This window comes from Oryctolagus cuniculus, chromosome 7, assembly GCF_051225735.1.
Source record: "Oryctolagus cuniculus isolate XC-2025 breed Fujian yellow rabbit chromosome 7, ASM5122573v1, whole genome shotgun sequence".
In the NCBI taxonomy this organism is placed as follows: Eukaryota; Metazoa; Chordata; class Mammalia; order Lagomorpha; family Leporidae; genus Oryctolagus; species Oryctolagus cuniculus.
In genome coordinates this window covers 158,765,329-158,793,076 of record NC_142873.1, presented here as the reverse complement: position 1 = coordinate 158,793,076, position 27,748 = coordinate 158,765,329, and the positions used below count along the sequence as shown (strand labels likewise).

At 42.9% G+C, this 27,748-nt stretch overlaps 1 protein-coding gene across 22 annotated transcripts in view; it reads left to right on the top strand.

Moving 5' to 3' along the window:
- KIF1B (kinesin family member 1B) overlaps positions 1-27,748 on the top strand; it is a 174,757-nt gene that overhangs the window by 54,745 nt on the left and 92,264 nt on the right. For 6 of the 22 annotated variants that reach the window (XM_089301499.1, XM_089301493.1, XM_089301495.1 and 3 more), the window contains exons 8-13: positions 3,805-3,882; positions 4,589-4,654; positions 10,577-10,652; positions 11,713-11,791; positions 13,473-13,615; positions 17,629-17,762. In XM_089301499.1, the coding sequence (XP_089157625.1) occupies positions 3,805-3,882; positions 4,589-4,654; positions 10,577-10,652; positions 11,713-11,791; positions 13,473-13,615; positions 17,629-17,762 (576 nt within the window). Of the gene's footprint in view, positions 1-3,804; positions 3,883-4,588; positions 4,655-6,072; positions 6,091-10,576; positions 10,653-11,712; positions 11,792-13,472; positions 13,616-14,821; positions 14,873-17,550; positions 17,763-27,748 lie in introns of all 22 variants that reach the window. The other 16 variants (XM_089301497.1, XM_089301487.1, XM_089301488.1 and 13 more) reach the window with 5 other exon arrangements.

Below are 27,748 nucleotides of genomic sequence, written 5' to 3'. Positions count from 1 at the left end.
ACTGCTTTCCCAGGCACATTAACATGGAGCTGGATTGGAAGTGGAGCAGCTGGTACTAGAATCTGCGCCCATATGGCATGCTGGTGTCAAAGGTGGCAGCTTTACCTGCTGTGCCACAATGCCAGCCCCAGCTCTGCTACTTTTCAACTGTTACCATGAGATTACTAGACTTCTTTGTGCCTCAGTTTCTCCATCTGTAATAACCTCACAGGATTGTGGCACAGCAGGTAAAACTGCTGCCTGCAGTGCCAGTATCCCATATGGGCACTGGTTCGAAACCCAGCTGTTCCACTTCCAGTCCAGCTCTCTGTTATGGCCTGGGAAAGCAGCAGAAGATGGCCCAAGTCCTTGGGCCCCTGCCACTGTGTGAGAGACCCAGAAGAAGCTCCTGGCTCCTGGCTTTGGATTAGCACAGCTCCAGATGTTACAGCCATTTGGGGAGTAAACCAGCAGATGGAAGATCTCTCTCTCTCTGCCTCTGCCTCTCTGTAACTCTGCCTTTCGAATAAATAAATAAATAAATAAATCTTTTTTAAAAAGAGAAGTGTTAGTATACTCTAAGTGCATATAATAGTGTCCGGTACCAAGTAACCACTCAGTAAATTTAATTTTATTATTACATTCTTAATGGCCGGCGCCGCGGCTCACTAGGCTAATCCTCCGCCTAGCGGCGCTGGCACACCGGGTTCTAGTCCCGGTCGGGGCGCCGGATTCTGTCCCGGTTGCCCCTCTTCCAGGCCAGCTCTCTGCTGTGGCCAGGGAGTGCAGTGGAGGATGGCCCAGGTGCTTGGGCCCTGCACCCCATGGGAGACCAGGAGAAGCACCTGGCTCCTGGCTCCTGCCATCGGATCAGCGGGGTGTGCCGGCCGCAGCGCGCTGGCCGGGGCGGCCATTGGAGGGTGAACCAATGGCAAAGGAAGACCTTTCTCTCTGTCTCTCTCTCTCACTGTCCACTCTGCCTGTCAAAAAAAAAAAATAAATAAAAAAAAATTACATTCTTAATGATAAAAATTATTTTATTTATTTATTTAAATTTATTTATTTGACAGAGTTAGGCAGTGAGAGAGAGAGACAGAGAGAAAGGTCTTCCTTCCATTGGTTCACCCCCTAAATGGCCGCTACGGCTGGAGCTATGCCAATCCGAAGCCAGGAGCCAGGTGCCCCCTCCTGGTCTCCCACATGGGTACAGGCACCCAAGCAGTTGGGCCATCCTCCACTGCCCTCCCGGGCCACAGCAGAGAGCTGGACTGGAAGAGGAGCAACCGGGACTAGAATCCGGCACCCATATGGGATTCCGGTGCCACAAGCGGAGGATTAGCCAAGTGAGCCAAGGCACCGGCTCAATGATAAAAATTTATATCACATTTCTTCTGCATACCTTACTAAGTGCATGCAACTAGGTTTTCACATCTGAGATTAGGTTTATTGTACTGGCAGTTACAGAAGATTCATTGCCTTATAGAGTGAGAATTTTATGATACCATTGTAACCAGAAACTAGAATCACTTTTTACTTGGTGAACTATTTGTTCATTTTTAGGAACTTGTTTTAAAAATGTGCTCCTTATATGGATGATCAAATAACTTGCTTATCCAGAGGTTATATGTGAATGTTATTTGGTAGTGAGTATTTTTCTGAATGGCACTAAGGAGCGTTCTATATGAAAGAATATTTTGCTCTTTTCCCGTAACGTCAGATCTACAAAATTGATGGTGTTAATCCCATAACCCTAGCTTTTTTCGTGATCCATTTTGAATACTTTTGTTTAAACTCTCCTAAAACTTTATTTTTAAACAACTTTATTGAGGTATATTGTGCAATAAACTAAACATAATTAAAATATAACATTTTGGACCAGTTGTGTTGTCTATGTACATGCACCTGTGAAACCAGCGCCACAGTCCAGTACTGAGAATGTCTCACTCCCAACAGTTGCCTCTTGGTCCTTTGTCATTTTTGTCTGTCTTGTCTTCCATCCCCACCAAAGAAAATTACTGATACGGTTTTTGTCACTACATATTATTTTTCGTTTTTTAGAATTTTATATAAATGGAATCATATAATATGTACTTTTTTTTTCCTCCTGGCTTCTTTCCTATACCAAAATGATTTTCTCTTTAAAGAGTTATTGGTTTATTTGAAAGGCAGAGTTAGAATGAGAGTGAGAGAGAGAGGTATCTTCCATCCAGTGGTTCGTGCCCCAGATGGCTGATGTTAGGAGCCAGGAGCTTCATCCATGTCTCCCGTGTGTGGTAGGGACTCAGGCACTCAGACCATCATCTGCGGCTTTCCCAGGCACATTAGCGAGAGCTGGATCAGAAGTGGAATGGCTGTGACTCGAACCAGTGCCCATATGGGATGCCAGTGTGCCACAATGCCAGCCCTACAAAATGATTTTGAAATTCATCTTCGTTGGGGCCGGCGCTGTGGCTCACTTGGTTAATCCTCCGCCTGCGGCGCCAGCATCCGATATGGGTGCCGGGTTCTAGTCCAGGTTGCTCCTCTTCCAGTCCAGCTCTCTGCTGTGGCCTGGGAGGGCAGTAGAGGATGGCCCAAGTGCTTGGGCCCTGTACCCACATGGGGGGACCAGGAAGAAGCTCCTGGCTCCTGGCTTTGTATTGGCGCAGCGCTGGCCATAGTGGCCATTTGGGGGTGAACCAACGGAAGGAAGACCTTTCTCGCTGTCTGTCTCTTTCTTTCTCTCTCACTGTCTATAACTCTACCTGTCAAATAAATTAATTAAAAAAAGAAAAAGAAATTCATCTATGCTGTGTATATCAATAGCTCATTCCTTTTCATTGATGCCAAATATTGCATTGGTAGATACTCTATAGTTTTTTAATTTATATGTTGATGAACATTTAAATTATTTCCAATTTTTGATTATTAGAAATGAAGCTACTATAAATATAAATATTTATGTACTGATATTTGTGTGGACATTTGAATTTGTTTCTCTTGGTAAATACCTAGGAGTGAGATAACTGAATCTCATGGTAGGTGTATATTTACCTTCTTAAGAAACTGCTGGGGCCAGCATTGTGGCATAGCAGGTAAAGCCGCTGCCTGTGATGCTGACATCCCATATGGACACTGGTTCAAGTCCTGGCTGCTCCACTTCTGATCTAGCTCCCTGCTAATGTGCCTGGGAAAGCAGCGGAAGGTAGCTGAAGTGCTTGGGCCTCTGCACTCATGTGGGAGACTCAGAAGAATTTCCTGGCTCCTGGTTTTGAACCAGCCCAGCTTGGGCCTTTGTGGCCATTTGGAGAGTGAACCAGAATATGGAAGATTTCTCTCTGTCCCTAACTCTGTCTGTCAAATAAATAAATAAATATTAAAAAAGAAAAGAAAAAAAGAAACTGCCAAACTGTTTTCCAAAGTGATTGTATCATTTTGCATTTCATCAGCAGTGTGTTAGAGGTCCAGTTGATCAAAACTTTGAAAGAGTGACTTCAAGGAGAGGGAGAGAGATCTTTCATCTGGTTCCATTCCCCATGTGCCCACAATAGCCAGGGCTGTGCCAGAATGCCTGCCCCTCAAAGCTTCATTTTCAGTATGCCATTTAATGGGTTGATGAGTTTTATATATTTTTATGATATTGTATAATAAATTGTGATTCTGTTATGTTTATGTTGAAGTTACTTGTTTTGAGTGAAGGTAATTGCTACGAGTCTTGTGAATGCTCTTTAAACTATAGTACGTTTAATCTTCTCCATTTCTTAGTCTTTTAAAAAAATTTCCTCTCTCAAAGTCTGCCTCTCCTGTGCATGTTTTTCACTTATCCCTGTTGTTGTTCTTCACCAGGTCAGTAAGATCAGCCTGGTAGACCTAGCAGGAAGTGAGCGTGCGGATTCAACTGGTGCCAAAGGAACTCGATTAAAGGTATTTATATTACCAGTCAGTAGCCTCGTCAGTGAATGTCCTGGAACATGGATCAGCAGGGATGGCCAGTGGTTCAGATCTAACCCACTGCCTGCCTGTGTATATAAAATTTTATTGAAACACAACTACATCCATCCATCTATTTACGTATTGCCTGTGGCTACTTTGATACCGCATTGACAGAGTTGTGACAGAGACTGTATAGCCCCCAGACATTTTTGTCTGGCCCTTTATGGAAAAAAATTTGAAAACTTCTGATCTGTAACTTCAGCAAAAAATATCTAATGTAACAGAATGGTTAGGAAGGACTTGATGGTCAAGGTGAGAGTTGAATTGCATTATGAGAAATAGGCAGGATTTGAGGGGATGGAAGTAAGAGATAGTAATGGGAACAGTCTGTCCAAAATCCATATGTGACAGCAGGCACAGACTTTGATGGAGGTACTGCTAAGCAAGAGCTGTGGGAAGAAGGCTGCATCCGAGAGGTTTTGAAGCACAAACATCATGAAGATGCGTTAGGACTGCGAGTTAGTGTATCACTCCAGCATGTTAGAGGTAGAGAGGAGGAAAGTTTGAGGACCAAAAGAGGAACTTGTCATAAATAAACAAATGTCAGCATCTTGCAAACTGTATTTTGTGTTCTGTATGATGTGGCAGTTGTAGGAATTCTTCATCATAATGCTTTCATGTTTGGTGTTTATTTTAGGAAGGAGCAAATATTAATAAGTCTCTTACAACTTTGGGCAAAGTCATTTCCGCTCTGGCAGAGGTGGTAAGTTGATACTTCATCATTAAGGGGAAATTTATTCAAGCAGATATACTTGATGATATTTTATGAAAGCTGTCCTTTTTCAGCCCTTTTATACAATCTTTCCTTTCTACTTTTAGTGCTTTTCAGATAAAACACTAAGCATAACACAGTTTAACCTTGTAACTGAAAGTAGAAGAGATTAAGGAGAATGAAAATAAAAATATAGTTGTTTAAAACTAGAGGAAAAACCCAAGGTTTGACTAATTAATTGAGCCTTACTTTAAAAAAAAAAAAAGATTTGCCTTTATTTGAAAGGCAGAGTGACAGAGGAAGGGAGGGAGGAGGTGAGGGGAAACACACACACGTGCACACACACACACACGCGCGCGCGCGCGCGCATACTTGAGCCATCACCTGCTGTTTTCCCAGGTGCATTAACAGCAGGCAGGGCTAGCGCAGAGTAGCCAGGACCTGAGCTGGTGTCCCCAAACTGCAGCTTGACCTGCTGTTCCCAGTGCCCTTCTGTACTGCATAGCTCACAAAAACCAACTGTATTTGTTACATGTTCTTTTCTTGTGCAGTCTTTTCTAAGTAGGATGTAGTACTCCTTGGAGTATTTTGAGCAGTTTGGCTGTGGTAAATGCTGTTAATTTGGGTGCCAGTAATATTTTAAAAATATAGTTGTGTGGCACTTGACGGCAGGATGTGTTTTGAGAAATGCATCACTGAGCTATTTCCTCATGTGGAAACGGCAGAGTGGACTTCTACAGCCAAGCTGGGTGTAGGTCTGTCAGCCGATGTCACACAGGCCTGAGCGGGAGGCAGCTGCCAGTAAAACCTGGCATCCTGTTTCAACTCTTTTTTTTTTTATAAATAGAGGGAGAATACTCTAAAATAACAGTAAAAATTATAGGAATTACAAATCAGAAATGCAGTCACTGATTATCAGGTGTCGTGTACTCTACGTAATTGTGCTGTGCAGAGCAGTAGGTTTGTTTACACAGGCATCACTGCAGGTGCCTGTGCAATGCGTTGTGCTAGGGCATTGTGATGGCTGCAGTGTCACTGGGCTGCAGGAAGTTGTCAGCTCCATTATGATCTTTTGGGATCCCCTTGTAAGTGTGATTCATCACATAGCCAGATATTATCGTCCAGTGCTTCACTGTAGTTTTATCCTGTCTTGTTTCTTCACAGTGGAATACTAAAGCTAGAACAGTTTTTCTGTAAGTGGCTTCATCACTTATAGAACTGAGGAAGCTCTAGTCACTGTATGTTCTAATTTAGTTTAATACCTTGTTTAATTTGCTGTAACAATTAAATCCTTTCTTGATTGTCTCTTGGAAGTCATAATCTGTGACTTAAAATTTAAGCACAACATTGCTTTTTAATTGGAGGCTTATTCTATGTTCTTGTTCTCTTTTAAATGCTTTCATCCGTAGGATAACTGCACCAGCAAGGTACAGTGGATATTGATAGACATGAACTTGCTGTTATGAATTGACTGTTATGATTTTAAATCCTGAGCAGGGTGTATGGATGCATAAATGCAAATGAAACTTTAAAAAGCCCGTGATTTGTTTTCTGGCTCTGGAATTTAGAATACCTGTTTATGGTGACCGTGAATGATGAGGCTTCACACACAACTAATTTAGGAAGATGATGTGCTTTGGAGAAGGAATTAAGAATAAAGGAACAAGAGAGAAATCTGAGGAAGCTTTACATGGTGTTACCATGTTTCTGCTAGTGACCTACAGGACTGTCCTTTGACAGTTCCATAAATCACGTGAAAGGGCAGTAAATTTGTTGAGGGCAGCATTCCAAAACAACTGTGATCATTATATATTTTATTAAACCCATTTTTATATCTTGTTTCCTAAGGTCATGGATAATTTAAAACATTGAATTTTTTTGGTCTGTTCTTTGGTTATACATGGACAAAGAGAAGAGTGTAGAATCAAGTTAAACTTTTGCCTGCATCTAGGAAACATAGTATTTGCATCCTCTTTTACCCAAATATTATAGATTTTTCTCCTCCTCATTTTCTTTCCTTATTTACCGATAATCTAAAATTTGTTAGTATTCTTTTGTACAAATAATATTTAGAACATGTAACTGTTGGGAATTACATGAGAAATTGGGGATACAGGCAGTGTTTATGTTAAAATATTTTATGTTCATATTTTCAAATTTTTTAAAATATTTATTTATTTTACTTGAAAGAGTTACACAGAGCGAGAAGGAGAAGCAGAGAGACAGAGAGAGAGGGAGGGAGAGAGAGAGAGAGGTCTTCCATCGCTGGTTCACTCCCCAATTGGCTGCAACGGCTAGAGCTGCGCCAATCTGAAGTCAGGAGCTTCCTCTGGTCTCCCATGTAGGTGCAGGGGCCCAAGGGCTTGAGCCATCTTCTGCTGCTTTCCCAGGCCATAGCAGAGAACTGGATCGGAAGTGGAGCAGCTGGGACTCGAACCAGCACCCATATGGGATGCTGGCACTGCAGGTGGCGGCTTTACCCGCTATGCTACAGCACTGGCCCCCATATTTTCAAATATTTATATTTGTTGTGTGTCTACAAAAATAATAAAAAGTAATGCCTTTTTTTCTGCTTTTGTTTGCTTATCAGAAAAGAGTACCTTAGACTCAGAAATCTACCTGCTATTTGGTATTATTTGCGGGTGAAGATCTATCTAATCTGAATATCTTATCTGGGTCCCAGAACCAAGAATATGAAAATTTAATTCCAACTTACCCTGTACATTTGCTCATCTTTTAACGTCCTTATCAACCAGAGGAAGATTTAGGATGTATTTATTTGTTTATGTGTCACATTGCTGTATGCCGCATTCATTTGCAAACGATTGTTGATAATCAGTTTTGTAAAACTTTGTATCCATGCTTGTTTGTATGTAACAGACATAATTTATGATGAATTAAGATGTTATTTCCACTGGAGAGAAAAACAGGCTTATTAGCCCCCACACTTAACAGTGGGTTGAACATCCCTAATTTGAAAATCTGAAATCCAGAATCCTAAGCTCTTTGAGCACTAACATGATGCCACAAGTAGAAAATTCCACACTGACCTCATGTTATAGATCACAGTTAAAATGCATGACACTAAAAATACTGTATAAAACTACAGGCTGTGTGTATAAGTTCTACGTGAAACATAAGTGAATTTGTGTTTAAGACTTGAGTCCCATCCCCAGGCCATCTCACAAAGTGTCTGCAAATATTCCAAAATCTGAGAAAAAATTGAAACCCAAAACACTTCTGATGCCAATCAAGCATTTTGAATAAGGGATATGTTATTTGTTTTTTATTTTTATTTATTTTTTTATTTATTTTGACAGGCAGAGTGGACAGTGAGAGAGAGAGACAAAGAGAAAGGTCTTCCTTTTCTGTTGGTTCACCCCCCAGTGGCTGCAGCCGGCGCACCGCACTGATCTGAAGCCAGGAGCCAGGTGCTTCTCCTGGTCTCCCATGCGGGTGCAGGACCCAAGGACTTGGGCCATCCTCCACTGCACTCGCGGGCCACAGCAGAGAGCTGGACAGGAAGAGGGGCAACCAGGACAGAATCCGGCGCCCCAACCGGGACTAGAACCCGGAGTGCTGGCGTCGCAGGCAGAGGATTAGCCTAGTGAGCCGTGGCGCCGGCTTGTTTTTTATTTTTTTAAAAATACTTATTTCTTTATTTGAAAGACAGAGTTACAGAGAGGGAAAGATCTTCCATCTGCTGGTTCACTCCTCAGATGGCCTCAGTGGCCAGGGCTGAACCCTGCCAAAACCAGGAGCTTCATCCAGGTCTCCCATGTGGGTGGCAGGGACCCAAACATTTGGGCCATCTTGCGCTGGTTTTTCAGGCCATGGCTAGGGAACTGGATATGAAGTGGAGCAGCCAGGACAGGAAATGGTGCCTGTGTGAAATGCTGGTGTTGCAAGTCACAGATTGATTTAATTTAGTCTAATTGACAAAAATGCAAATAGAACATTTTTAGCAAACCGTTCCTACTTATTTTTATACCATTTGTGGTCATTTAATTGACACACTTTAAATTTTACAGTATTTTCAGAATTAACAGTGGGCAGAGTAGGGTGTTCAGGTGTGTTCAGGAATTGTAAAAGGGTAAACTGAGGGCTTGGGCCTCAAGTGGAATAAAAGTTTGTCCCACTGATCTGTGAATGACTGAGAGGCTTAATTCTCTTTTGAGTTCTGTGCAATTTAAAATTGAACCCACTGTTAGAAATAATTTTGTAATTGGTAGAATGTGCACCTGTGAGTAGAGTTTGTTAGGGGGCATGGATGTTTTTGAAAAGAGATGCAATTAAAGTACCATGTGGGTACTTCCTTCCCTCCATAAACCAGAGGTCAGCCACTTACTACTTTTTTTCTGAATAGCTATACTGTTGCAAAAAGTGGACTGTCTTATGTTTAATGTCAAATTATACCAGGAATGGATTTTGAAAACTGCCCTTGGCTGGAACAGTGTTTATCAGTAAACCCTGGCCTTCTCTTCAGTAGCTTCTGTTTTGCTTCTTTTTAAAATTAGATTTATTTATTTTCATATGCTAGCTCCCATCCACTGGTGATACCTGCAACAGGCCGAAGCGGGGAGTCTCTATGTCAGTGTAGGTGTGCCCTACTCGACCCATCACATGGTGCCTCCAACTGTGCATTAGGAGGAAGCTGGAATCCGAATCCACAGCGGAGCAGGGACCCGAACCCCCCTAGGACTCCAGTATGTGCTGTGGACAACCCAGCAGGCGACTTGACTGCTAGCCAAATGCCTGTGTACACTTACAGTATTCTTGAAACATCACAACACATACACAGTCAGCAAGTACTTGAGTAGTTACTCCAGATATTTATGTTAATTTCTACTTTAGAGAATATAATTTCTTTCATTTTATCACTGCCCTTTTATTGGTGCTTTGTGAGAGGGTCATGGAGAGAGCATTACAAGGAGACCCTTAACATTTACTTATAGAAAATCCATCTTAGCATTTTTGCAAATCTCCAACATCAGCAAATGATATCACTTTCTTAGGCCTTTTCGCTTTTAGCCCTCAGTCTGATGGTTGACATAATTTTCTTTCAAAGAAACCAAATATGTATTACTTTATAAGAGTTGCTCCATATGCTATAACCTACATGATGATTCAATTTTGGCCAAGGAAATCTATTAATTTAAATGACTTGCTTCTGTATATCCAACCTGGATTGCAAGGATTCTTTTGCATGAAGCAGTTATTCTTAATTTGTTAAGTGTGATAATGGTCTTAACTTTTTTTTTGGAGTTTTTTTTAGAAGTCTTTCTCTGTTAGATATATGTATTTAAAGTATTTATACATGAAATGGTAGACTTGCTTTAAAATACTGACAGGTATAAAAGATATATGAATAGGGTATTAGATAATAGTGTTACATTGCTTTGGCTTTTCCTAAATTTGGTCATGGTACTCTGCGTTAGAGAATATCCTTATCCATTGAGGTGTTTAGGGGGTAAATAGATGTATTTGGGGAATAATTGAAAGGTGATTGGCAAAAACTGATAACAGCTGAGGCTGCTTGATGGGCTTATACCCAGCTCAATGTACTAGTCTCTTTTTTTAATTTCATTTAAGTTATACGAGCTTCATGTATTTCATACATACAGATTTAGGAACATAGTGATTCTTCCACCCTACCCTCTCCCACCCATGCTCCCACAGTTCTTCCTCTTCCCTCTCCTATTCCCACTTGACTTTTGCATGTGTTATGCATTTTTCAAAAGAAAATGTTAAAAGAAAAATCATTGCATGGGCTTTAGTTGTTATGAAGGATTGAAACTAATGATAAATGTCCACAGTGATGGGGTTCTGTTGTAATTTTAGACTGGTTTTCCTGTGAATTCCACCGCCACCCCCATCCCAACAGCACTAAGGCCATTCTTTTCTTTTTAACAGAGTAAAAAGAAGAAGAAAACTGATTTTATTCCCTACAGAGATTCTGTACTTACTTGGCTTCTCCGAGAAAATCTAGGTTTGTTGACCACTGGTGAAAATTCACTTTGTAGTTGTCTTTTTAAAGCTATTTATGGGTTATCTTTTGTAGTTGTCTGGTGTCTGTTTTGGAGAAGAATAATCTCTAGTTGTTTTGATATTACTAACTTGAGGTATCCCATAATTGTTTCCATTTTTCCCTCTGATTTCAATTGGTTGGATTTGCTTTTTTTTTTTTTTTTTTTTTTTTAAGATGGCTTGATTTATTTGAAAGGCAGCGTTACAGAGAGGCAGAGAGAGAGAGAGAGAGAGAGAGAGAGAAGTCTTTCATCTGCTGGTTCATTCCCCAAATGGCCGCAACTGGCCAGATCCAGACCAAACCAAAGGCAGAGGCCAGGAACTTCTGTGTCTTCCTGTGTGTGCAGGGGCCCAAGTACTTGAGCCATCTTTCACTGCTTTCCCAGGCTCAGCAGCAGGGAAAGAGCAGCAGGACTGAAGCTGGTGCCCATGTGGAATGCTGGTGCTGCAGGTGGCAGCTGAGTCCACTTACCAAAGTGCCAGCCCCCGATTTGCTCACTTTTAAATATTGCATTTACTTTGGGGCATGAACCGTGGAACAGTTGTCTTCGTGACTTCTCATACCTGGTGCCAACTGTTGCTCCTTTGAAGTGTTTTCATAAACTCATGCTTATCTGAGGCGCACATAATCAGATGTTAGTCATGCGTTTGGACTTCATGTCCTTGTGCCTTTGTTCACTGTTGCGTGGCAGGGAAGCAGTGATAGCTGTATCGGATGCTGGTGACAGAGGAACATGCTGAGAATGGACTTCCGGGCTTATCCCCGGGCCAGTTGATTTTCACGTTGCTAAGGGCAGTTTTGGTGGCGTGTCTGAACTCTAGACTGGAGTGAGTTCAAGAGTGAGGGGGAGGACCTGAATGGAACCCAATTTGAGAATAACTGCCTTGCTTGGGGCCATTCAAGAAAACTGTTTAACTTTTGATTAAATCTTAGGATCTGAGATTATGCCATCAGATTTGACACACTCAGTCAAATTCTTGTTCTAAAATGAGTGATCTGGGATGTTTGTGCTTCGTCTTAGGTGGCAATTCTCGGACTGCGATGGTTGCTGCGCTGAGCCCTGCAGATATCAATTATGATGAAACTTTGAGCACTCTGAGGTACTCTCGTCTGATCTCATAGCTGAGTAGAACACACTGCCGTCATACATCCTTTTGTTAGACCAAACTGTTCGCTGTGTATATTTGTTTACATAAATAATAACCCCTCCTTACAACAGGTAATGCATGGAGAGAAAGTATTTTTATTATAGTGGAGTTTATATATTTATGGTTTGTGGTTTTTCATTGGGAAAGACAGGAACTTTTTCATTGGGAAGAAGTTAGAATTACTCAAGTGAGATGTTTGGATAACTTAGATAATGGTGGACTTTTATAATATTCATTTCTATAAAAGTTTAGGGTTTTTGTCACTGTAGAAATATATAGAAATGTTGTTAAAAGTTGTTAAAAGAAGTACATAATTATATATACCATAAAAAAAAAAGATTTACTTATTTGAAAGGCAGAGTTACAGAGAAGCACAGGTTGGCCGGCGCCGCAGTTCACTAGGCTAATCCTCCACCTAGCGGCGCCGGCACACTGGGTTCTAGTCCCGGTCGGGGCGCTGGATTCTGTTAATGCCCTAGCCTGGAGTGCCAGCATCTGTATGGGTGTTGGTTTGAGACCCAGCTGCTCCACTTCTGATCCAGCTCTCTGCTATGGCCTGGGAAAGCAGTAGAGGGTGGCCCAAGTCCTTGAGCCCCTCCACCCACGTGGGAGACCCAGGAGAAGCTTTTGGCTCCTTGCTTTGAATCAATGCAGCTCCAGCCGTTGCGGCCAGTTGGAGAGTGAACCAGCAGATGGAAGACTCCTCTCTCTTTCTGCCTCTTCTTTTTTATTTTATTTTATTTATTTATTTTTTATTTTTTGACAGGCAGAGTGGACAGTGAGAGAGAGAGACAGAAAGAAAGGTCTTCCTTTGCCGTTGGTTCACCCTCCAATGGCCGCCGTGGCCGGCGCACCGCGCTGACCCGATGGCAGGAGCCAGGTACTTATCCTGGTCTCCCATGGGGTGCAGGGCCCAAGTACCTGGGCCATCCTCCACTGCACTCCCTGGCCACAGCAGAGAGCTGACCTGGAAGAGGGGCAACCGGGACTAGAACCCGGTGTGCCGGCGCCGCAAGGCGGAGGATTAGCCTAGTGAGCCGCGGCGCCGGCCCTGCCTCTTCTTCTCTTTCTGTGTAACTGTGACTTTCAAGTAAAATAAATCTTAAAAAAAAAAAAAAAAAAAAAAAAAAAAGTGGAGCAGCTGGGACTCAAATCAGCTCCCATATAGGATGCTGGCACTGCAGATGGCAGCTTTACCCACTATGCCACAGTGTGGGCCCTTTAAATCTCCATAAAAAATTGCTAACAGAATATTCACTCCTAGAATAGTTTTTGAGTTAATAGGGTCTATCACATTAATCTGGAACTCTGTATGCTTTTCTCATTAAAGATGCTTTTCATGTAAATGGGTGGAACACTGTATAGGCTGATAATTTGGGTTTGAGTCCTCTCTCTCTGGTATTTGTTTCTGGTGTAGTCTTGGGGAGATCACTTAAATTCACCTGAAAGCCCCAATTGCTGTCAAGGGTGGGTGTACATTTGAGAAAACATACTGTAAAGCTTTATACAATATTATCAAGGCTTATACAATGTATAAATACTCAACGTGTTTGGTTTAGAAAATATGGTATGTGACTTATGAGAAGTAGAGTATCTGAGAAATGGCAAGAGTGAATTTTCTTTTTGTATCTAGGTATGCAGATCGTGCAAAACAAATTAAATGCAATGCTGTTATCAATGAGGACCCCAATGCCAAACTGGTTCGTGAATTAAAAGAAGAAGTTACACGGCTAAAAGACCTTCTTCGTGCTCAGGGACTAGGAGATATTATTGACAGTAAGTAAATTAAGAATCAACGTAAAATCTAATCCTTTTCAGTGTTCTTGTATTTAAAACAAACTTGGATTTAAAGAACTTGATGAAACTATTTGGAAGTAAGATTATTTTTTCTTTTTAAAAAACCCAGTGAAAAGTATCTCAGGCTCCCTTTATGTACAAGTATGTACATACTTACAGTATGTACTGGACTATCCATCTGAACTCATGAAGCTAGTCTTTGAACACAGATATCACTACCTATATTTTTATTACATTTCTGTTTTAGATCAGCAGTGAAGTTTAAAAATGTTTTGTGAAATTGTTTTTGTTTCATGTGTTTCTGTGGATTAGTGTAGTGGCAATATTCTATGGAAAGCCCCCATGTGAGACTGTATTCAAACAAGACTAACCTATGAATGCCGTTGTGTGAACATATGCAGAGGCAAATTCTAATTCCTATCAATTTGAAGAATTAGTCTTCCAGAAAGTATTATTTTACCAAATTTTATAACACTTACAAATTAAAAAAAAAATTTATTTATTTGAAAGAGTTAGAGAGAGGTAGAGCCAGAGAGAGAGAGAGAGAGAGAGAGAGAGACGGAGAATCTTCCATCCACTGGTTCACTCCAGATGGCCACAATGGCCAGAGCTGCGCTGATCTGGAGCCAGGAGCCTCCTCCAGGTCTCCCATGTGGGCGCAGGGGCCAAGGGCTTGGGCTGTCTTCTGCTTTCCCAGGCCATAGCAGAGAGCTGGATCGGAAGTGGAGCAGCTGTGACACAAACCAGCACCTAAATTGGATGCCGGCCCTGCAGGCTGGGGCATTAACCCGCTGTGCCACAGCGCTGGCCCCTTATAACACATTTTTAAAAAAGACTCCATGATCTGCCTGTGTCAAGTCTAATCAGAGGTTTCCTAAATGAGGTAGGTTGTTCAGATAGAATGTAATATGGTAGTATATGAGCTTCTTTAATAAAGCATATTTTTATTTTTTGTGTAAAATTAATATTATGTTCCTTGAAATTCTAATATTTTCAAGGCCTCCTGTAGTTCTTCAGATTACAGCCTGAGTTTAGATGAATGTGGTTTATAAAAATAATAATATGTTCTACATGTTAACCTTTTTATTTTCCCAAATGCCAAATGCTGCTCTCTTCCCTTACTATGTCACTGCTGAATCTGAACTTTGACCCTTCTCGTATTTTCCCTCCTGCTTACCTGATCAGTTGATTCAGTTGATCCATTGATCGATGATTACTCTGGAAGTGGAGGCAAATGTGTGTATTTCACGTGTTGGTTATTTCCAGTACCCTGACTTGCTAATCTGCCTCTGCTGGATCAGCCTGAAAATGAGCTTTGCATGCCAGCAGTCCTGACTGGGAAACCCCAGACAGAGCACGCTGCAGGGTCAGCAGTGAGCCTGTGTTGTGGCTTCGTCACTTACCGGAGCAGGCTTTACTGAGTGAGCTGGGGAGGCTTGAGAATCTCTTCCTGCTTCTACTCCAGTCTTTACCTCCTGTGTGATAAAATCAAATCCAAAATCATAGATGGTGGGGATAGCAGCTCCCTATTACGGAGTGCCTGTAATTGTCAGGCCCTGTTCTAGGCACTGTAAATATGAATATATTATCTCTGAATTCTATCCGTGACTGAAACAGATCTGTTGTGTCCATTTTCCTGATGGCCTGTAGTGGTTGGTTTGCCTGAATTACACGCTAAGGCCCCACTGGGTAGTGTTAACCTGCAGCCCTTGCTCGTAGCCGTTATTGTACTAACGGCTTTTTTTCTTTTTTTAAGCCTCTTAAGTTGCTCCCTTAGGGTCTGATTATTTAATTCAAAAACCCTTTTTAATTAATACTGCAAATCTGTGCCTTCTTATATATAATTAAAAACAAGCATTTCCGTTGACCAAACCCTCTCTGATGAAGAGCTCGGTAAATGTTCACTCAGCACACTGTGCTTATGCTAATTTAGTTTTCTCCACATCTTGGGCCTTGAGTTATTTGATGGTTAGATGAGCATTTTTTCCCTTTTCATAAATTACATATTAAATTTTTAAGAACAAATGTCTAAAATGAAATCATTTTAAAAAGGATCACAATTTGCTCTTCTCTCCATACATATCAAGTTGGTGAGGAAATGTTTTTACCCTTTTAAGATAATCCATCAAAGAATTGTTATCTTAGAATAAATGAATCTTGAGTTGGGGGTTGATTTTTAGATTCTTAGTGATCTGTTTTCTGTCTACAATAAGCCATGTAACCAGGCGTGGCAGTGAGGATTCCAAATGTTACGCCATGTTGGGATGAGGCTGGGTCTTGGAGGTGCCATGACGTCCAGATACGCAGGTGGCTGTTGCACTGGAAGGCTCTGTCTGAGATTTCCAAAGCTGATGATGCTGGGGTGGAAAAGATGCCCCCTTTTTGGCTTTTGTGCTCCAGGCATTGCTGCTGCCAGCTTGCTGCATACACTGTTCTGAGCAGCTTTGCATCTCCTGAAAGACCATGCATGACTGAGTTACACTTCCGTATCCATGAAGGAAGGCAGCCACAGATCTTCATTCCTTTCAGGGCTTGCATGTGTCCGTCGGACCTTCTGAATCGCATTCTTCCCGGTCTTCCCCTTGCTGCCGTCACCTGGTGGCTAACTTTTTTGTTCCCGTTCCTTCTCCCCGTGTAAAACTTGCCACTTTGCTTGTTTCCTGTGTTTTATATTTGCAGATGGTGGTTTTCAAACTGTCTTGAAACAACCACTGGCTGTCAGGGGCTTTAAGAACTGGCTTTGATTAAATAATAAAGATTAGTAGACCCCAAGAAAGCTAATTTTTTCCCAGCTATTTGTAGTAGCTCATTTTATATCCTTTAAGGAATATTTAGTATTGATATGAATTTAAGCAATAGAGATTTTCTCAGATTTAAGAATGAAATAATTTTAAAATAGGAATGCACCAATATCTATGGTTTTTCTCATTTGAGAAGAATAACGAATGGAAAGTACAAGTAGCAATTAGTGAATTTTGGTGGTGGTGACTTTCTGTTTGTTACCAAAAATAAGTTTAAAAGCAGAATTTTACAGCTCTGTAAGAGACTTTACTAAATGAAGATCCGCTCATAAAACTTGGATATCATACTGGGAAGCAGACTTACCAGTGACTCCTGATTGTACTGTTAGGCAACAATAAGGACTTATTTAAGTTAGTAAATAATCAGCCTTTTTTTTTTTTTTCCTGTAGTACATGAATGGAAACTACCCCAAAACTGGTTAATTCACTAATTGTTCTTCCCTGTTGAGGTGATAACTCAATCCTGAGTTCTTTACCAGGTCTTACACAAAATTCCTATCATTTCTACCATTACCTCTCCTTTTATTTAAAGTGTATTTTAGGAATCCATTTTGCACATTGAAATGTTGCTTTACAAAGGACATAACTATGTACTCATATTTCTGTTTTAACTGTAACTTTTTTTGGGAATTTTTGTTAAATTCCATAAAGCACTAGACCAGGACAACCTGTATTATTGTTGATAGTTGTTATAGAAATGATCATCATCTCCCTCTTTCTGTGACAACAAACTACTGGAATTTAAGGCATTGTAGACCCGGAACAGTACCAAGAGTGGAAGGAATGTAGTCTGGCTGTGGAGGGAGAGTTCCTGAGCAGTATCTTTTGAGGCTCTTGCTACTCTCTACCAAATACAGTGTTAACCTACACTGGAATTTTTTAGTTGCTAAATTCAGAAGTGGTTCTTAACCTCTAGGATGCCAGTCCTAAAGAGAGACACGTTTCAGAACTGCCATCTAGAATATTATAACTTGTCTTCGTATTATAACGTCTGTGTCTTGGCGCTTTGATGCTCTCCTTTCTTACACTGGTGTCCTTCCTGTCTTTTTTTCCTTCCTCTGCTCCCTTCCCTCTTTTCCGCTTTCTCTGCCTTCCCTTCTTTCTATCTCCCAGATCTCAAAGATTTTCAGAACAATAAGCATAGGTACTTGCTAGCCTCTGAGAATCAACGTCCTGGCAATTTCTCCACAGCATCCATGGGGTCCCTTACTTCATCTCCATCTTCCTGCTCACTCAATAGTCAGGTGGGCTTAGCATCTGTGACCAGTATTCAGGAGAGGATCATGTCTACACCTGGAGGAGAGGAAGCCATTGAGCGTCTAAAGGTAAGTAGTCGTCCAAACTGAATGCAAGGTGTTGTGTGTATCTGCACAAGACAGAGCTAGGACGAAAAGCCACTGAAATTTTGACTTAGCATCTAGAGAAATTTCCAACTCTTAAAATGTCCTGAAAGCAGAATTGTCTGCTTTGCAATTTAATTAAGTCACAATGAAATTATTAAGTTAGAAATTTAGTTGGAAATGAAATACTTTACCAAATTAGGAACATTTGGTTTCATTTGAAGGTAGAATTTTGTATAGAACAATTTTTCTGTTAGTAAACTTTATAAGTAATCGAAAGACAATTTGAACATTTGAGTAGTTTATTCAGATAGACATAAAAGTACATCTTCGGAAGATGTGCTGTGGAGGAAGGCTTTCCCCTCCTGTGCTGGTGCCCACGGGCTCTCGGGGCCTGAGTTTCTCGTGGATGCCCCCCAGGACACCCGGCTTGCAGCTAAAGGATTTTGCTAGCCTGTGTCAGGCTCTGTCAGGATCTTGCTTGTCTCGCTCCATGAGCATGAGGGGAGCAGCGAAGTCTTCACTCAGCCTCCTCCCTTCTCAGTGACGGCAGTGAGAGCAGACAGTTGTCACCTGCAGTTCTGAGACAGGCTGCCAGGGGTCCTGATGACAGTGGCAGCAGCATCTGCTTTGAAGAAAATATTTTTCTTTCTCTACTCGTCCCCTCCAGGAGGTAGTTCAGTGCACAGTGTCCGGCTTTTGTATTCTGGAGTGCGGGGGCAGGGGGGGCAAGGAGGGCAGAGAAGGTTTCTCAGGAGCAGGAAGCCGCAGCCATGCTGCCGGCCGGCAGTGCCCTTCGCACTCGCTCAGCCAGTGTCCCTGTGACCACTGCTGAGGGCGGCTGAGAGCTGCGCCACGCTGACCGGGGTGGAAGGACTTGCTGAACCTCGACAGCACTAAAAGTTAATTAAGGCTGGGAGCTGGAGATAGCAGATGCTTTCGCTTTGATTTTCAGGTGAGGCTGAAAAAGATGTTATGTAAATGGACTTCTGCTTTTCCTTCATTAATTATCCTACCTTTTAAAGAAAAAGAAAGAAATTATCCTACCTTTTCCTCTAGCATTTTACTCACTTCAAAAATAAAAATAATCTATTTCTTCCTGCAGAACATGTTCATGGAAAGTGGGTGAAGTTCTGAAACCTGGGGCAGTGGGGGAGGGCGTGAGGAATCTGGTAAATGTTGCAGGTTGCAGGGTGACTTTCTGCTGGACAAAACTGACTTTGAAGTGGGAGAAGGACAGCCTCATCCACGCTCTCTCATGCACAGTGTCAGGGCTGTGTGATTGGGCAAGCAGGGCTCTCCTTGGAGCCAGAGTGAGAATGGGAAGTAAAACCTCCAGCTTACTGAGAACCTAGTATAAAATGTCCTCCACCTTTGAGGATTTTGAATCTTACTATTTGCTTATTTAAAGGCTCAGTGCACAAAGGAGATTACCCCTTCCTTTGACATTCATCTGGGCATAAAGGAGGAATTTCTCCCGAATAGCCAAGTTGGGCCAACTGAAAACAATATTGAGTATCAGGAGTCAAGACATTAACCATGAACTGTTTTCAAGACTTAAGTCACCCAGTGCCTTCCAGATCATTTCTAGGCGTACACTGTCTTTACTCAGGGAATTCCTCCCTAAACTCCCTGTTTCACATTAAAGCAAAACAAAGTTACTTTTTTTTTTTAATTTTTAGTTCATTTTTATTTGAAATGCAGAGAGACACGGAAAGGGGAATGGGGAAGAGAGAGTTTCTTCATCTGCTGGTTCATTCTCCAAATGCCTCCAACACTCAGGGCTGGGCCAGGCCAAAGCCAGGAGCCTTGAAAGCATTTTGGGTCTCCCATGTGGGTGACAAGAATCCAAGTACTTGAGCCATCTTCTGCTGTCTCTCAGGAGATCTAGCAAGGAGCTAGATCAGAAGCAGAGTAGCTGGGCCTCAAACCAGGCATTTGATACGGGATGCACGTTGTCTCCAGCAGCAACTTAACCTGCCCGTGTGTGCTCCCAAAATGAATTACTTCAGTCAGAAAATAAATTCCTCTGCTTTAGTTCTCCTTAAGCCTGCATAAATGAAACCTTCCATTTTCCCTAGCTTTAGTCTAGAAAGAAAGTAGCTTCTTTACTGTTTGTGTTCAGAGCAACCTTGTGTATGGTGGGAATTACATTCAGGCAGACCTTGGTTTTAATGCTGCAGGAAGGTAACAACTTGTATCCACAGTACAGGGTAGTGGCTGTACAGTAGAAATGCTTGAAAATGCCAGGAGGTGGGTTCCTTAAAGATACTGCAGGGAAAGCTATTACAAAAAAAGGCAATAAAGATAATTCATCTTCTTAACATTTATTTCCCTTTGCTGCTTTTTAATTTTGATTTAAGAAAAGATTAGTTGGTAGACTGTTGCTTTTACACAGGATGTTATTGCTCATTGAAAGGCCAATTGCATATGCAAGAGATTCATAAATGTCTTGATATGGTAAAAGAGTGATATATAATCGCTTTCAGTTTTAAGTCACAACTCAAACTGAGTTGCAATGTCTGTATCCTTATTTGTGTTCCTGTTCAATAAGATTTTAAACATGCAGATCTCGGCACTGTGTGCAGGAGTCTGGCATCCGAGTCAGTACTGTGAGTGCCATTGCTTAGGCTTAGTCTATAAATATCCACAAATATCCACTGCAAAAGCAAGCGAGAGCAAATGCGTGCTAAGCAGCCCAAGGCCCCACACTTGGAATGCACATGTGAAGTGTGCATGTTCAGTACAGTAAAACCTTTATCATCTGATGGCTTTGGGGAATGTTCCATGTAGTAAGTGTCTAACTTTTTAAGTATCGCAACTTAAACTAATTTTCATGGAAATATGAGGAGTCTTGACAAAGTTCTATGGAAAATTCATATTATGAAAAAATGGCATAGATTTCAAAAATTTCTTTTTTTTTTAAGATTTATTTGTTTATTTGAAAGCTAGAGAGAGAAATCCTCCATCTGCTGGTTCAGTCCCCAAATGGCCCCAACAGCCAGGGCAGGGCCAGGCTGGAGACAGGAGCTACCTCCAGGTCTCCCAGGTGGGTACGGGGGCCCAAGTGCCTGGGCCACCCTCCACTGCTTTTCTAGGCACACCAGTAGGAAGCTGGATCGGAAGTGGAGCAGCTGAGACTCGAACTGGCACCCATATGGGATGCTGGTGTCACTGATGGCAGCTAAATTTGCTGTGCCACAACACCAGTCCCCTCTTGTACCCAAATAAACTTATCTTTAAATTCCATTTCCCTAGGAACTTTATAAAATGCTGTCAGATTTTTTACTCATTCTCTGCATTTCTTTTTTTTTAAAGATTTATTTTTTATTTATTTGAAAGGCAGAATTGCAGAGAGAGAGAGGGAGAGATCTTCCATCCACTGTTTCACTCCCCAAATGGCTGCAATGGCCAGGGCTGGGCCACATCAAAGCTAGGAGCCAGGAGCTTCCCACAGGTCTTCCACATAGGGCAGGAGCCCGAGGACTTGGGCCATCTTCTGCTGCTTTTCCAAGCACATACGCAGGGAGCTGTATTAGAAGTGGAACAGCCGGGACTTGAACCAGCACCCTTTTAGGATGCTGGCGTGGCAGACAGTGGCTTAACCTATTACACCACAGTGCTGGCCCCCATTCTGTGGATTTCTCTACCTCCTTAACTGAATCATCAAGAGGAGATGAAATTGGTTAGCTATACAAACATAATTTATCAACCAGTGCTGTACAGATAACTAGTGGTACAGACAGACATGACGTGAAACCAAAAGTGAATGACACCATGGCCAGGCAGTCTTTGGAGTTTATAGCAACGTTCCTGAGGGCAGCACTGTGGGCATAGCAGGTTATGCTGTGGCCTGCAGCACCAGCATTCAATATGGGCACCAGTTCAAGTCCTGACTTCTCCACTTCTGATCCAGCTCCCTGTTAATGTGCTTGGGAAAGCAGCAGAAGATGGCCCAAGTGCTTGGGCCCATGTATCTGTGTGGGAGACCCAGAAGAAGCTCCAGGCTCCTGGCTTTTGCCTGACCCAGCCCCGGCCATTATGGCCATTTGGGGAATGAATCAGCAGATGGGAAGATCTCTCCCTCTATCTCTTCTCGCTTTCTCTATAACTCTGCCTTTCAAATAAATAAATCTTTTTAAAAATATTTGTTTTTTAAAAAATGCTCTTGATGTCCCTCTGCTTTCTGGAATTTATTTTAAAGGGTAGTACCTGCAGGAAGATTAAAGACCGTCTCTTCAACTCCTTTCTGAACCATGAATCCCCATTTCAGTTTCGTCTTCAGTCCTTAGAGTGGGTCATGAGCAGCCCTGAAGTGCATTGATGGTGCTCCCTGCGGAATGCATTGATAACTCCGAGACTAAATGTTGTCTTCCTGTTGGCTTCTCTATTTTTTGATGAGATTTTATTTATTTGAGAGATAGCGAGAGATCCCATTTGCTAGTTCATGTCTCTGATGCCCTAATGGCCTGGGCTGGATGTGACCAGAGCTGGGAACTCAATCCAGGTCGCTCTTGTGAGTGGCAGGAACCCAGTTGCGTGAGCCATCGCCACTGCTTCTCAGAGTCTGCATTAGCAGGAAGGTGGGGTCAGGAGCTGGAGCAGATGAGCCCAGGTCTGATGTGGGAAATGGGCTGGCTGCCTGCCTGCCTTCTTTCTGTGTATTTATATATCTGAAAGTCAGAGCTACAGAGAAAGAAGATAGCATCTGTAGGCTGTTTCACTCACCAGATGGCTGAATCAACTGTGGCTGAGCCAGGCTGAAGCCAGGAGCCTCATCCAGGCCTCCCACCTGGGTTGTAGGGCCTCAAACAGTTGGGCCTTCCTCCGAAGCTTTTCCCAAGCCATGCTGGGATGTGAACTAGCAGTCGTGTAGGATGCTGGTGTCGCAGGTGGTTGTTTTAACTGCTGTGCCACAACGCTGGCCTCAGATACTGGCATTATTTTTTTTTTTTTTTAAGATTTATTTGTTTATTTGAAAGTCAGAGTTCCACTGAGAGGCAGAGAGAGAGAGGTCTCCTATCCGCTGGTTCATTCTCCAGCTGCAGCAGCTGAAGCTGTGCTGATCTGAAGCCAGGTGCTTCCTCCTGGTCTCCCATGTGGGTGCAGGGCCCAAGCACTTGAGCCATCCTCCACTGCACTCCCGGGCCACAGCAGAGAGCTGGCCCGGAAGAGGAGCAACCGGGAGAGAACCAGCGCCCCAACCGGGACTAGAACTTGGGGTGCCGGCGCTGCAGGTGGAAGATTAACCAAGTGAGCCACTCTGCCGGCCCTGGAGCCTGAAGCTTCTTATGGGTCTCTTGCACAGGTGCAGGGCCCAAGGACTTGGGCCTCTTCCACTGCTTTCCCAGGCCACAGCAGAGAGCTGGATCAGAAGTGGAGCAGCCAGGACACGAACATAGGGGCAGCTTTACCCGCCTATGCCACAGTGCTGGCCCCAACACACAGGCATCTGAATCAGTGTCTTAGATGCTAGGCTACCATCACCTCTTTCTCTTTCTGTCTCCCTCTCCTTTTCTTTTTCTTTCTTTCTTTTTTTTTTTTTTAATATTAAGTCTGTTATTTGGCTTGAAGACAGAATTCCTTCATTTTTGCTCAATTGATGGAATCTGTTTTGTAGACAACTCAACTTGAAATTGGTTGATTCTGCCTTAATTTAAAAAAGATCAGCATAGTCAGGAACCTAGCTCTGGACCTGGCTTAGGAGTTGCATGGCCTCTCTGGCCCTCAGTTTCCTGATCTCTAGGGCAGTTCTGGAATAAATTGTTTCTCAGGCTTTTTCCAGAACTAAGATTTTGATAGTAAGCCACTCAGTTATCATTTTTTTCTAAACTTTCCTCAAAGTTTTATAAAGTAACTTTCTAGACAACATAAAAATTGTAGCCAGAATCTGTCATGAAAAATAGAAGTTGTCTTTTTCACCAAGATGGCGCCGAAGGTGAAGAAGGAAGCTCCTGCCCCTCCCAAAGCCAAAGCCGAAGAAAGGCTTTGAATGCCAAGAAGGCAGCACTGAAAAGTCACCACAGCCACACCCAAATGAAAGAAGATCCATCCATCACCCACGTTCCAGCAGCCAAGGCACTACCCACTGATGGCAGCCCAAATACCATTGGAAGAGCGGCCCTAGGAGGAACAAGCGTGACCACTCTGCCATCATCAAGTTCCCCCTGACCACTGAGGCTGCAGAAGATAGAAGACAACAACACTTGTGTCCACCAGATCCAACAAGCTGTGCAGAAACTCTGTGACAATGACGGGGCCAAGGTCAGCACCCGATCAGACCCGACAGAAGGCCTGTGTCGTCTGGCTCCTGATGAGGACCATCTAGACTGCGTTCAGCTGGCAGATCCTAAATACATGCTTCTTCACAAAAGGGAAAAAAACGGAGAAGAGAAGTCAGGCCTTTCTCAGGTCACTCTGAGTCTCTCGTCTACAAAGAGGTCATGTTCTGACTCACCCTCTAGGTGTTAAGTGAAACTCGAGGTCACACTCGAGTTGGCAGCAAGATGGTGAGAGGATTCTGAGACAGTGACTTTGCTTTCCTAGGGTGAGGTTTACAGCTGCCCTAAAACAGGATGTGGTCAGAAACCTCAGTTCAGAAGTGATCCTTTTTGAAGGTAACCAGCCAGGGAAAAGATATTTTTAAAAATATCTCAGGGCTCAGTTTGTATTCCATAACCACAGTAGGTGGTTTGTGGACCGCACTATGAGAAGTTCTAGTCTAGGTGCTCTCATTTGGTCAGATGTATCCAATTGCCTTGTTCCTTTGTTTCCAAAGTCTTCTCTTTGAGATTGTAAAGGTTTTTACTCAGGTGTCTTTTGAAAAAGAAAAATCCATTTATTTATTTGAAAGAGCAACAGAAAGAGAATTTTTACTCTTCTGGTTCACTTCCCAAATGGTTGCAATAACTGAGGCTGGACCCAGCTGAAGCCAGGAACCTGGAACTCCATCTGGATTTTCCATGTGGGTGGTAGGGGCTTAAGTACTTGGGCCATCTTTCACTACTTTCCTAGGCACATTAGCAGGGAGCAGCTGGGACTTGAACTGGCATTCCAGTATTGGATGCTGGTGTTGCAAACAGTACTGGCTGTGCCACAACACTGCCTTCCAGGTACCCTTAGTAAACTTTAAAATCACGTAGGTTATAGTTTCAGTGCTTGTCTTCTGTGTGCCCATGTAACATCAGATGCAGAACATTTAACTCTGAGGCTGCTGTTTGAATAACTTTTGTGGTGCTGTATAGCTGCACTGTGATCATGTGATCAACAGGTCTTCTCTTTGCTGGATTTGGATGGGTTTGTCTTGGTTGCTGGCCCTCTAGCATGGCACATGTTGGTTCCTCCTTGGCTTTGTGGTGGTGTGTGCACTGTGTGGTAATCATTCTCACGTGGGGACTGTATCAAGATGCCGTCAGGTAGCTGTTGTAGCCTTTCAGCCTCTGTATAGTCTGAGAGCGAATGAGAACCAACTCAGGTCGGTCTTCTCACCCTCCCACCTCCACTACAGACTTGTCCTAGCTGCTCCACTTTGATCAGGCTCTTTTCTTTTCTGAAAAGTACCTCCTACATTGCTATTCTAACCTTTGTCAGGGTTGCTCTGTGCCTAGCTTCGCTAGTTGTTCTTTAATTTTTTATTTTTAAATCATGCTGTTCCTCTGACTCCTGTACTTCTTTACTTTTGCAGCTTCTGCCTTGATTCTTTTTTTGTAGAAAGCTTTTATTTAATAAATATAAATTTCATAAGTACAACTTTTGGATTATAGCAGTTCTTCCCCCATACCTGCCCTCCCACCCCCAAACCATTTTACCTCCTACTCTCTCCCATCCCATTCTTCATTAAGGTTCATTTTTAATTATCTTTATATACAGAAGATCAACTTTATGCTAGGTAAAGATTTCAACCATTTGCACCCACACAGACACACGGAGTATAAAATACTGTTTGAAGACAAGTTTTACCCTTTATTCTCATAGTACGACTCATTAAGGACAGAGGTCCTACATGGGGAGCAAGTGCACGGTGACTCCTGTTGTTGATTTAACAATTGACATTGTTATTTATGACATCAGTAATCACCCGAGGCTGTTGTCATGAACTTCCAAGGCTATGGAAGCCTCTTGGGTCCACAAACTCCGACATTATTTAGACTGAGCCATAATCAAATTGGAAGTTTTCTACTCCCTTCAGAGAAAGGTACCTCCTTCTTTGATGGCCCCTTCTTTCCACCAAGGTCTCACTCACAAAGATCTTTTCATGTAAGTCATTTTTTGCCACAGTGTCTTGGCTTTCCATGCCTGAAATGCTCTCATGGGCTTTTTAGCCAGCTCCGAATGCCTTAAGGGCTGATTCTGAGGCCAGAGTGCTGTTTAGGGCATTTGTCATTCTATGAGCCTGCTGTGTGGTCCGCTTCCCTTGTTGGATCATTCTCTCCTTTTTAATTCTATCTATTTATTAGCAGACATTTGGTCTTATTTATGTAATCCTTTTGACACTTAATCCTATCTTTATGATCAGCTATGAATTAAACTGATCACTTTAGTAAGATCTGCCTTGATTCTTTACTCTTGAGGTTTTCACATTTTCTCTTGCCTTTGACGTATTTTTTATTTTGAATTGACATTCAATTATAGCATTATTCTGGAAGCCCAAGGGTTCCAGAAAACAGAATGCTGACATCCCAGGATTTTTGCTGTTCTAGACGTATTTACACCTTTCTTCTGTGTCGGTAATGAAGTGTGGGGATCCCAGAGTCATGTAGTAGTGAATCAGGCAGTGAACCACCCTGTGAGCTCTCAGACTTCTCACGAACCACAGTGCTGACATCACCGTCATGCATCGGCTGACGGCCTGGTTTGGTCTCCATGACTAGCATTGCCGCCTCCTCCCTTTGCACAGTCCTTCATTCCTCTGTGCGCTCATCACTTACCCCATTCACTCACCATGAGACACCTGTGAGCACTTGGGCTCTGACGTTTACCTCAGGCTTTTGTTGTAATTTGCTGCCACCCCCATTCTCAGGCCTCATTCATACTGCTAGCCACAGGCTTGTCCTAGAGAACTCCAGGTACTTTCCTACCTGTTCCTCCACCCAGACGCCCACACGGCAACTCCTTCTATCCCTTGTTCTCTGCTCACATATAACCTAATCTATGAAGCCTCTCCTCACAGCCTTGCTCTGTTTTTTTTTTTTTTTTTAAGTTTTATTTATTTGTTTGAGAGGCAGAGTTACAGAGAGACAGAAGCAGAGAGAGCGAGAGAGATCTTCCATCCACTGGTTCACTCCCCAATTGGCTGCAACCAGCCTTGCTTTAAATTTCTCCCTCTCCTGTCGTTTTCCCTGCATGCTTTCCCTCCCTTGCTTTATTTTTTAATTTTTTTTTTTTGACAGGCAGAGTTAGATAGTGAGAGACAGAGAGAAAGGTCTTCCTTCCGTTGGTTCACCCCTCAAATGGCTGTTATTGCTGGCGCGCTGCGCCAATCCGAAGCCAAGAGCCAGGTACTTCCTCCTGGTCCCCCATGCGGGTGCAGGGCCCAAGCACTTGGGCCATCCTTACTGCCTTCCTGGGCCACAGCAGATAGTTGGACTGGAAGAGGAGCAACTGGGACAGAACCTGCGCCCCGACTGGGACTAGAACCTGGAGTACCGGCGCTGCAGGAGGAGGATTAGCCAAGTGAGCCGCAGCGCCAGCGTCTTGCTTTATTTTGTCTAGAGTGTTCATCATGGACTGACACTAATTAAAATCATCTCAGTCTCCTTACTAGTATGTAAATCCAAGGAGCGGGCATTTAGTGTGGGACTTAAGACATCCACTCCCACATCACAGTGCTTGGTTTAAATTCCTGGCTCCAGCTCTTGACTTGGCTTCCTGCTAATCCAGGCCCTGGGAAGCAGCAGTGATGGCTCCAGTAAATGGGAGACCTGAATTACAGTCCCAGCTTGCACCTTGGCTCAGCCCGGGACATTTGGAGA